The following is an 11,501-nucleotide window of genomic DNA, read 5'->3' on the forward strand; positions in this document are numbered from 1 at the left end:
CGTTTACAATGATAAAATTAGTTATGCCATTTTCCATGTCACTTGTTTGGATATGGGGGTTGAGGGGACTGATGTGTTCAGGGAATCCCAGGATGAATTCCCTTTTCTATAAGATTATGCTTTGAGAGGCGGAGGTGTGGATCACGAGGTCAGGCGTTTGAGACCAGCTTGGCCAACATGGTGAAACCCTGTCTCTACCCAAAATACAAAAATTAGCTGGGTGTGGTAGCACACGCCTATAATCCTAGCTACTCAGGAAGCTGAGGCAGGAGAATTACTTGAACCTGGGAGGTGGAGTTTGCAGTGAGCTGAGATTGTGCCACTGCATTCCAGCCTGAGGGACAGAGCAAGACTCTGTCTCAGAAAAAAAAAAAAAAAAGATTATGCTAAGGGTAGCATGACCACATACAATCTATTGTCTAAACTGTCGTTATTAACAATTATACTTACACAACAGTCATAAACGAAGACTGTCCCAAGTAAACTAGAATTTAAAATTACTCTGGCTAGGAGTTACTTCAGCAGCCAATCCATTTTTTTTTTTTCCGAGACAGAGTCTCACTCTGTTGCCCATGCTGGAGTTCAGTGGTACAATCTCTGCTCACTGCAACCTCCACCTTCTGGGTTGAAGCAATTCTCCTGCCTCTGCCTCCTGAGCAGCTGGGATTATAGGCATGCACTACCATGGCCTGCTAATTTTTGTATTTTTTGTGGAGACAGGATTTCACCATGTTGGCCAGGCTAACCTGGAACTCCTGACCTCAACTGATCCACCTCCTCAGCCTCCCAAAGTGCTGAGATGACAGGCATGAGCCACTGCATCCAGCCTCAATCCTTTCTTTATTCATGCAGTCCCCACAGTAACCAAAATGATGAAAGTCACGGTGAACATTCCTGCAAATGAGCAGGGCTTAGTGAGAACCATCTTACTAGGCAACTCCAGAGAGAGGCAGATGCAAACAGAAAAATCATGGCAATATCTACCACATTATTCTCGGAGGAGAGAAGATAATAATAATCCCAGAATCTGAAACTTAGAGGAGGCTGAGAATGTACCCGAAGGAGTTTTCACTCCAGAACACACATTATTGACCATTACTACTCTATTGCCTCTCGACAAGACCTTCTCTCATCTATTTATATAAATTCTGTGCTCACACTGAGTGGTTTCTAGGGAGCTTTCCATGACTACCTCACTTCATTTTTATTGCTCCAGGCTTTGAAACCTTATTGCACCTGCAGTTAGCAAGCACCATGTGATTCACATGTAATAATCTCATCTCCCGGGAAGAAAAGCTAGGGATTTTTATTTTGTGCCTAATACCATTCCCAAACACAAAGGTCTTTAAAAATATCAATATCTATAGATAGATGGATATAAGTATAGATATCTCACACACACACACACACACACACACACACACACACACACACACACAAAATAAAGCAGACTGGTTTTGTATATTAAAACTTGGTTAGCTAGCCTGAGTGTGGTGGCTCATGCCTGTAATCCCAGTGTTTTGGGTGGCTGAGGGAGAATCGCTTGAGCACAGGAGTTCCAGACTAGGCTGGACAACATATCAAGACCCCATCTCTACAAAAAAATTTAAAAATAAGCCAGGTGTGTGGCTAGTTGTGAGAAGACAACTCACATTTTAGGCTAAAGTCTGACATTCGTTTACTTGTTTGGTTAGTCCTAGCTACTCGGGAGGCTGAGGTGGGAGAATCGCTGCAGTGAACTATGATTGAGTCACTTTACTGCAGCCTGAGTGACAAAGTGAGATCCTGTGTTAGAGAAAGGAAAAACATGGTGAACTTGTTCCATTTCTCTGCATCTTGCTAGCAGAAGATAAGACACTAGATCTTGGCCACTTCCTATGCTTTAACTCTCAAAGTAGAATTTGTCTTACTCGTATGCTGCCTGTACTAAAAAGTTTTTATTTTTTAATTTTAGGAAATCTATTCATTATAATTAAAATCACCCAGCTGAGCTCATTTTAGAACAAGACCTATCATCGTTTTGGTACAAGTTAGTTTATTCTACAGCACCTATTTGTAAATTTTTTTAAGTAATAATAAAAAAGAAGTGGCTGGGCGCGGTGGCTCACACCTGTAATCCCAGCACTTTGGGAGGCTGAGGCGGGCAGATCACGAGGTAAGGAGATCGAGACTATCTTGGCTAACATGGTGAAACCCCATCTGTACTAAAAATGTTAAAAATTAGCTGGGCGTGGTGGCATGTGCTTGTAATCCCAGCTACTCAAGAGGCTGAAGCAGAAGAATCACTTGAACTCAGGAGGCGGAGGTTACAGTGAGCCAAGGTTGTGCCACTGCACTCTAGCCTGGGCAAGAGTGAAACTCCCTCTCAAAAAAAAAAAAAAAGAAGAAGTCTATCAAAAATGACAAAATTAAGAACTACACATCAAGCATAAATAACCTGAATTTGTCAAGTTAACATAAACATGATTTTAATGACAAATTAACTACTAGGACCAAATAGAGAATTATTTAGATATTATCCAATAAATAACACAACAAAAGAGTTTTCCCAAAGTTTTATTGAAGCAGAAACAAGTTGGTCAAATACTTGCTAGAAAAAAAAGCAGTTTTAATGATATTCAAAATACTTTTTAAAAAGTATCCTAGCACAAGATTTTTCTGTAAACTAGATTATGTTGTAAACTTTTTTCTAAATCTTTTAGGAGAGTCGGTTGTTAAGAACTAGAGCCTATTTCTATTCCAAATCTATCTTGCGCTCCTGAAAACCTGCAGAAAGGCACTTGAAAGCTGTTTCTTTAAGATATGGATTTTTTTGTTATTCTTGCTGGTAATATATTGCTCCACTGAGTGTGGGCAATTTTTATTCAAGGTCATCATGATGCTGAGAAGTTTCGTTGATAACCTGTTTTAAAAAAAAAAAACAAAATAAATATAATGCCACATGTTAAAGATTAAATTATCCTCTATATGATGGCAGATAAAAATCTTGCTGAATATATATAATTTATTGTGCAAATCAGAAGGTTATGTTGGTTCTACAAGAGTGAAAGCTAGGAGGGACAGACATACGAGACACTCTTCTACTAAAGGCAATATAAGTATCCAGTGGAATGTTGTAACTTACAAAAAGAAATTCTTTAAAAAAAAACTGTGTTTATGAAGAATAGTGTAACAGTTGTACACATCCAAGTTTCAAAGTAATTAAGACATATTAAAACGTACAGCAAGCACATTTTAAATTTATGTGCAAGGGAAGATTTCATGAAGACTACAATAAATTGCAACCATTTCTTTCCTGTCATAGGGAGGTAATAAGAAGCTAAATGATCTTATGGTACATGCTTGTATTATATAGATGGGTTTAGGAAGCTATACTTAAAAGTATGAAGGTAGGAGGGCCGTATGTCCAGGATCAAAACATTTCTCATATTTAGGTAATCCATTGAAACTGTTTCATGAAGCTGCCTTAGGAAGTAGCTTAAGGAAGCTTACTCCCACTTCAAATTGAACACCAAAGCAAATGACTAATTTTGGAGTGCAGGAAGATTGCTATCTCAACTTCACATCCAGGAGCCAAATAATTAGTTGGCTGTGTGTACTGCTGGAAGAAGGAGCCTATTCTTTTTTTAGTAGGCATGAGTGAAACCTGAACCTCTCAAATTAGCTAGCTGTATCTGAGATGCAGATTCATTGATTAAAAAAGATATGAACTCCTGTCTGAGATTATTCTATTTTTTACTTAAAAGATACCAACCTGTCCATCTCTAGTTTCAACCGTCTTAATCAGAAGTGTCCTTTTTGAGTGTGTGTCAACCAGAGGGAGTGAATCCAGATTAGTTTCTAAATAAACAAACAGGCCCAAAATGAGTAAAAATTAAATTTTTCTTAGAGAAACCAAGTAGCCATTTTACTGAAACAACTATTATTTGTGGGGAAAAGGGAGTTGTGTAAAGTGCTGCTCCCCAAATAATTTTAGACTATTCTCTGTTTGCAAACCCAGGGCCTGACACATTTACGCATCAGGATGAGATAGTACTTCCAGCAGGAAGAAGGAAAACGGAGTTTGCATTTAACTTAAAGCATAGAATGTAAGCATACTTGGGTTTGAAAATTATACATGCTGTATAGAATTTTCTCTTATATGGCATTTTTCCAATATGCTAAAAATAAATGAATGCTTTGACATAAACACAATGGTCACAAGCTGCTGACATTTCTCATAAAGGGAAATAAAATGCTTACCCCTCAGGTTCAGGGAGGAAAAGTTTGGAAGAGGCAGAGAAATCCTATAAACAGATGAAGAAAAACAGTAAAATTGTTGGAAAATAACTTCATCTGCAGAAACAAATTAATACACTTCTTGTTTTCGTCATGTAAGAAAATGTACTGCTGTAAGTCATAAACCAGGGATTTGCTTCGGAAGCATTTTCCCATGACTGGTCTTGTTAGAACATTTAAAATATTTTACTACAAGCATTTTCTCCCCAGGAACATGAACAGGAGTTAGAAGAGTGAAGGCTTTGACAGAGTTGTGGGTTCAAATCCCAGCTCTGCTGTTGATTAATTTTTACTTCAGCAAGTCATTCACTCTCTTTCATCCCAAATTCCTCCTCTACAAAAATGGAAAGTAGTTACCTCAAAGGAACTTCTAAAAATTAAATGTGACACTGTGCTTAGAGCCCAGTGGTTCATGCATCCAAGTCTGAGCTCCTACCTGCTCTCCTCGCCTTCCAGCAGCTTCCTGTAGGTGGCAATCTCAATGTCAAGGGCCATCTTAACATTGAGCAGGTCTTGGTATTCACGAAGGTGACGAGCCATTTCCTCCTTCATGTTCTGAATCTCATCCTGCAGGCGGCCAATAGTGTCTTGGTAGTTAGCAGCTTCAACGGCAAAATTCTCCTCCATTTCACGCATCTGGCGTTCCAGGGACTCGTTCTGCAGGAGGTGAGAAAGGTTTCTGGTGTTATTTCTCAGAAAAACCCAGTGATTCCCAGAACCATTTACAGTCTTCTTGCAATAATTTCCATTAGTGGCAAATGATAACTACTCTAGTTGTAGGTGGAGAATGTAAGTACCAAGTCCTTCATATGAGAAGCAATGATATACACAAGCTAAAACCATCAAGAGCTCCATCAAGTCCTTTTTGAGTTTGTCTTGATAAGTCATTTTCTTTGCATTACTGTATAAATTTTTATTCACTCAACATTTTGTTCAGGCATCGTCATTAGCATAGTCAGCAGAATGGGTCATTATTTCCCCTCTTTTACTGTAGGGCTGGTACTCACGGTTCCTTTAAGAGCATCCACTTCACAGGTGAGGGACTGCACCTGTCTCCGGTACTCATTGGACTCCTGCTTTGCCTGGCGTAGGGCATCATTGTTTCGGTTGGCAGCCTCGGAGAGGTCAGCAAACTGTCAGGAAGAAAACAGAAATGTACATTGCTCCCATTCAAATCTTTTGACGCTCTTAGAAAAAAAAGATCATATTTCTCACTGAATGTCTTCCACTAAATTTCTGTTTTGAAAGCCAGAGAAAGAGCAGTGGAACACTGACATTACAATCTTCAGAGTTCACTCTACTGTGCTCATTTAAACACAGTGGAGGTCAAAGTATGGCATTGGGGTTTACTTGGAGGCAAGGTTAGGGGGAAGGGAGTCTGCTATTCTGAAGGAGGTGATATGGCCAGGAGTGGTGGCTTATGCCTGTAATCCCAGCATTTTGGGAGGCTGAGGCAGGCAGCTCACCTGAGGTCAGGAGTTCAAGACCAGCCTGGCCAACATGGTGAAACCCCATCTCTACTAAAAATACAAAAATTAGTTGGGCATGGTGGTGCTCGCCTATGGTCCGAGCTACTTGGGAGGCTGAGGCAGGAGAATTGCTTGAACCTGGGAGGTGGAGGTTGCAGTGAGCCAAGATGATGCCACTGCACTCCAGCCTGGGCAGCAGAGCAAGACTCCATCTCAAAAATAAATAAATAAATAAATAAATAAATAAAGGAGGTGAGGTGAGTGGTGGGGAGGCCCTGGCAACAAACACGATGTGAGCAACAAGTTAAAGCCAGCTTTCAACTGGAGCTAGAGGATAGTTAGGAATTACACACAGGTATGGTGTTCTGAGAACTCAATGCTTTTCTTCTGTGCAAGCCGCAGGGACTTGTTTCCTACCTTAGACTTGTACCATTCTTCTGCCTCCTGCAGGTTCTTGGCAGCCACACTTTCATACTGCTGACGTACGTCACGCAGGGCAGCCGTGAGGTCTGGCTTGGAAACGTCCACATCGATCTGGACATGCTGTTCCTGAATCTGAGCCTGCAGCTCCTGGATTTCCTGCAAAAAAAAACAACAACAGATAGAAGGTCAACTGTGCCAACCATGGGGGTTGCCTTACCCTCATTCATTCCCTGAAAGACACTCTACTAACCTCTTCGTGTATTTTCTTCAAAAAGGCAATCTCTTCTTGCAAGGATTCCACTTTGCGTTCAAGGTCAAGACGTGCCAGAGACGCATTGTCAACATCCTATTTTGAACAGAGAAAAGACAGAACATGGAGGATGTAAAAGTCTATGGCTTCTCTCATTTATTCGTCTTAGATTAACCATCTAAACCTAGTCTCCTTACTATAGAAAAGGCGTTGACAAATTTTACCACCTTGAGTAAGTTTACAAATCATTTAGTGCTACACTTTCTCTTGCTCACTAATAAATTTTAATTGTGACCCCTTGTGTTTTACTCAGGGTGGTGATCGGACAATTTTAACATAAATAAATGTCCACAAACGTGGTAAACTGTATTCAGTGGAGTGCAATGGTACGATCTCGGCTCACCGCAACCTCCGCCTCCTGGGTTCAAGCAATTCTCCTGCCTCAGCCTCCCGAGTAGCTGGGACTACAGGCATGCGCCACCATTCCCAGCTAATTTTTTTGTATTTTTAGTAGAGACGGGGTTTCACCATGTTGACCAGGATGGCCTTGATCTCTTGACCTTGTGATCCACCTGCCTTGGCCTCCCAAAGTGCTGGGATTATAGGCGTGAGCCACTGCGCCCGGCCTAAAACTACTTTTTAAGGCTGGGAGTGGTGGCTCCTGCCTGTAATCAACAAAATCCAACCTGTCTAGATCAGGGGTCAGCAAACTGCAGCCCGTGGCTGTCTATTTTTGTAAATAAAGTTTTACTGAAGGCCAGGCATGGTGGCTCATGCTTGTTAATCCCAGCACTTTGGGAGCCAGAGGCGGGGGGATCACCTGAGGTCAGGAGATCAAGACCAGCCTGGCCAGCATGATGAGATCAAGGCCATCCTGGTCAACATGGTGAAACCCCGTCTCTACTAAAAATACAAGAAAATTAGCTGGGAATGGTGGTGCACACCTGTAGTCCCAGCTACTCGAGAGGCTGAGGCAAGAGAATCGCTTCAACCTAGGAGACGGAGGTTGCAGTGAGCCGAGATCACACCACTGCACTCCAGCCTGGGTGACAGAGAAACAGTCTGTCTCAAAAAAATTAATTTAATTTAATTTAATTACTTTTTAAATCTAGAAAATCTATGCCACAACATTTTTAAGATTTGTTTTGTAATTTCATGGAATAACATGATAATAGGGGTAGACAAAATTTCACAACTTCATGTACACTTGAGTACATAAAGAACAGAAACTCATGCTTTAAGAGTTTTAAGTTTTTTCCTCCACTAGAATCTTCTGAAACTCTTCCTTAGGCTCCAGAGCAAATATGTAGCCATCTGGCATCCATTGTACAAGGCTAGATTTATATTCAATAATAACCTAATTCAGGAATATGTGCATTGCCTAAGATTCAGTTCAGGAAAAAGTGGAAAAGATACGTAACTCTCAATGTATTTGCTTTGCTTTCTCTGGTGGATTCTTCTTCTAAAACTCCTTTGGCTCCTCCCATAAAGGCGTGTCTTTTTCACTTGCTACTGTATCGGTTCAGTTAGCCTGTTTCAGAATGACTGGCCAAGCTTGCAGAGAATGAAACTACATGAATTTTTGCTGATTCAGTTGTCCTTCTATGTTTCCATTTGTAAATCGCAACATTCCAAATCAGAATATGTACTTTTGCAACTAAGATTTTATTTTCTCTCAAAAGGATGCATGAGGATTGCTTATCTTGTCAGTAATTATATTTGGAATTCAGGTTATACTCTTACAGTATTAAACTGTTGAGACTTTTCTATCATCTTCGGGGAAAAAAGAATGAAGAGTGGGTGATAAAAAGATCAAACTTAATGGAAACATTCATTTTTACTTGTTAAGCCCTAAAAAAGACATAACAGATATTTTACTAACCTCCAAAAAAAGATCAATAGGGTATTCTATTACATTGAAGAGAATGAGGAATTTTGCTTACATTGAAGAGAATGAGGAATTTTGATTAATCTCAAAACAGAGGGTCTTTTGTATTGATGTTGTTTTTTGTTAAATCACTACTCTGCAGGAAACATTACAGCTATAATAATCAAAAACGCTAAAGGACTGAAAGGAACCACGCATTGCTGTGGTTAAATTAATTTGGTAAATGTATTTCAGCTTCAGAATGTTATACTACACTATTCATCTGAGAGTGCTTTGCAGTTTATCCCAGTAAATAGTCCAGGGAATAAAACTGTAAACTATAATGGAGATCTTCTGGCTTTTGGATTCCAATTTTAAGTTAAAAATCCTGGAAGTTCATCTAACTTTGGTGAAAAAAAAATAAAGAAAAAGAAAAAGAAAACACGCACAAAAGTCCTGTGTTTAAAAATTCAATTTTTCAGCCTTGGGCTTATTACTATTATTTTTTTATGGAGATTATTATTTTTTTTTTTTATGGAGTACCCAATCAAGAAAGGTCTTTCAAAACATGAGGTATGCTTGTAGCTTTAAAAACTTTTCACATTACATATTTCACAAGTCTGGGCCAGATATTGGATAACGGATGTTAGCAAATACTTGTGACCAATTAGAACCTTGCTTACATCATTACATATTCAATAAGAATGTAGCCTGTTGCAAAGCTTCCCTGGGAACACAAAGACTCCTATTATTTCTGTCCAGAGCCACCACGTTTGCCAGAATGTCTGTATCTACATTCCATAGTGAAGCCCATAGAAACCATTAATACCCCTCAGCCGAGGGGACAGATGGCTCCTTTCCACCCTTATTAGATCACAAAATAGTTGTGCATAGTGATACTTCCATCGAACTTTAATGCCACAATAGAAGTTGCAAAGAAGAAAAGAAACTTGCTGGCTCGATTCCAGTTGGAAAATAAGTTTTCTTATCTTCCAACGCGTTTTCCATTTTAAACTGCAGGGCATAACTGCGCTTTTTGTGGCCTTGGAAAAATTAGACAACTTGACTTTGGCAAACCACAATCTTAAAACTGTAACCGTTCGAAACCAGAATGTCAATATGTTGCAAAACTGTGCAACATTTTGGAAACAAAGTAAAAAGTTAAAAGATTTTTCTTTATGTTCCAAGGAACTGCTTAAAAATCATTCAAGGATCGCTTGAACCCGGGAGGTGTAGGTTGCGGTGAGCCGAGATGTCGCCACTGCACTCCAGCCTGGGTGACAGAGCGAGACTCCAAAAAAAAAAAAAAAAAAAAAAAAAAAAAAAAAAAAAAAAAAAAAAGCAAAAAAAAAAGAAAGAGGGAGGGAGGGAGGGAGAGAGAAAATCATTTAAGGGGTTTTATTAATATTTTTTCTAATCATGAGAAGTTGCGATCTGTGGTCTTCCCGCCACTAGAGGGCTTAACGCGCAGCCCTGAAGTTTTGCACTTTTTAGACGTGGGTTAAGCAACTTTTAGAATTGCTCGTGGGTTGTTGGGTGGGGTCAGGCTGCTGCGAGTGGGAAGAGAATCTACAAACCTGTCTGAAAGATTGCAGGGTGCTCTCAGCTTCCTCTCTCTGAAGCATCTCCTCCTGCAATCTGAAAAGGTTGCGCATTAACCAAAAGGGAACTGGGAAACCGCCAGGGGCGGGGCGGCCACACCCAACCACCACGTCGCCGCGCCGCGCCACCAGAGCTTCTGCGCCACCTCCGCAACCAGCGCCTGCAGCTTTCAGACCTGCTGCCCTCGGCAGGTTTCAGCGGGACCTCGGGCACCGCGCAGAGGGGCAATCACTGTCGATCGCCGCACAGCCCTGCAGGACAGCCCCGCCACCCCGCCCCCGAGGGGCCATCCCTTTGTCTCCCTTCCTTCACCGCTGCCCCCTCCTTCCTCCTCCCGCCCGGTGACTGGCAGCCCGCCAGAAGGGGCAGGAAACTTTCTAAAAGTTTGGAGGACTCGCTCTCATTGTGCCCAAGGGGCTTCAACTGCACACAAAGTAGTAGTTTTAAGAAATCTGTGACTTGAAACGGAGCATCCTTGGGCAATGCGTGGGGACAGAGGGGGAAATGCGAAATGCAAGGTCTGGGGTCTGGGCGGGGCTGCGCCTCCACGGCCACTGCCCCGCTCTTCGCGGTCCCCCGGGCTGGCCTCCCCCAGGCCACATCCCCCAGGGCGTGGCAGCCCTCTCGGGTGGAGGGGGGCGTTTCCCTCTCCCTCCAGCCCCCTCCCGAGGCCCCACGACCTGCATGCGCGCAGCCTTACTTCTCCCGGAGGCGCATGATGTCCTCGGCCAGGTTGTCGCGCTCCACCTCGACGCGGGCTTTGTCGTTGGTGAGCTGATCCACCTGCCGGCGCAGCTCCCGCATCTCCTCCTCATAGAGGTCCCCCAGGCGCGACTTGCCCTGGCCCTTGAGCTGCTCGAGCTCGGCCAGCAGGATCTTATTCTGCTGCTCCAGGAAGCGCACCTTGTCGATGTAGTTTGCGAAGCGGTCATTCAGCTCCTGCAGCTCCACCTTCTCGTTGGTGCGGGTGTTCTTGAACTCGGTGTTGATGGCGTCGGCCAGCGAGAAGTCTACCGAGTCCTGCAGCAGTCGCACCCCGGGCACGCTGCTCCGCAGGCGCACTGCCGAGGAGCGCGTGGCATACACGCCGCCCGGGGACGAGGCGTAGAGGCTGCGGCTAGTGCTGGGGCGCAGCGCGCTGCCCAGGCTGTAGGTGCGGGTGGACGTGGTCACGAAGCTCCGGCTGGAGCTAGGCCGGCTCGCGGTGCCCGGGCCGCCGAACATCCTGCGGTAGGAGGACGAGGACATGGACCTGGTGGACATGGCTGCGGAGGGTGGCGATGGGCTGGGCGGCGGCGGTGGCGCGGACTGGCTCCCGGAGGAGAGGCGAGCGAGGGCGCGGTGGGTGTGGGTGGTGGGAGCGCGGCTGCGTCTCTGGCGCGGGGATCCCGGAGCGAGAGTGGCAGAGGACGGGACTCCGCCGAGGGAGCTGTTTTTATAACCCCTGGTGGGGACGAGGGTCCCCTCCCACTGCCATCCCAGCCACGGAGCGCGCCAGCCAATAGGGACCCGGCAAGAAGAGGGGAGGGTGGGCGGGTTGGGGTGGGGGAGCCCTCAAGCCTTCCTCCTCCGCGGCCGGGGACTGGGCACGGTCCCGTTACTTCAACGCTGG

At 43.7% G+C, this 11,501-nt stretch overlaps 1 protein-coding gene across 1 annotated transcript; it reads right to left on the reverse strand.

Annotated features, from left to right (window-relative positions):
* Positions 1-2,540: 2,540 nt before the first annotated feature.
* VIM (vimentin) lies at positions 2,541-11,167 on the reverse strand. Its single transcript, XM_012455953.3, has 9 exons — positions 10,590-11,167; positions 9,865-9,925; positions 6,421-6,516; positions 6,165-6,326; positions 5,286-5,411; positions 4,715-4,935; positions 4,243-4,286; positions 3,755-3,840; positions 2,541-2,902 (listed from the first exon to the last, which is right to left on the reverse strand). The coding sequence occupies exons 1-9, from the start codon at positions 11,150-11,152 to the stop codon at positions 2,861-2,863; spliced, it is 1,401 nt and encodes a 466-aa protein (XP_012311376.1). The 5' UTR covers positions 11,153-11,167; the 3' UTR covers positions 2,541-2,860.
* Between the last annotated feature and the right edge of the window lie 334 nt (positions 11,168-11,501).

This window comes from Aotus nancymaae, unplaced genomic scaffold, assembly GCF_030222135.1.
Source record: "Aotus nancymaae isolate 86718 unplaced genomic scaffold, 86718_ANA_hifiasm-v0.15.2.pri h1tg000077l, whole genome shotgun sequence".
Lineage (NCBI taxonomy): Eukaryota > Metazoa > Chordata > Mammalia > Primates > Aotidae > Aotus > Aotus nancymaae.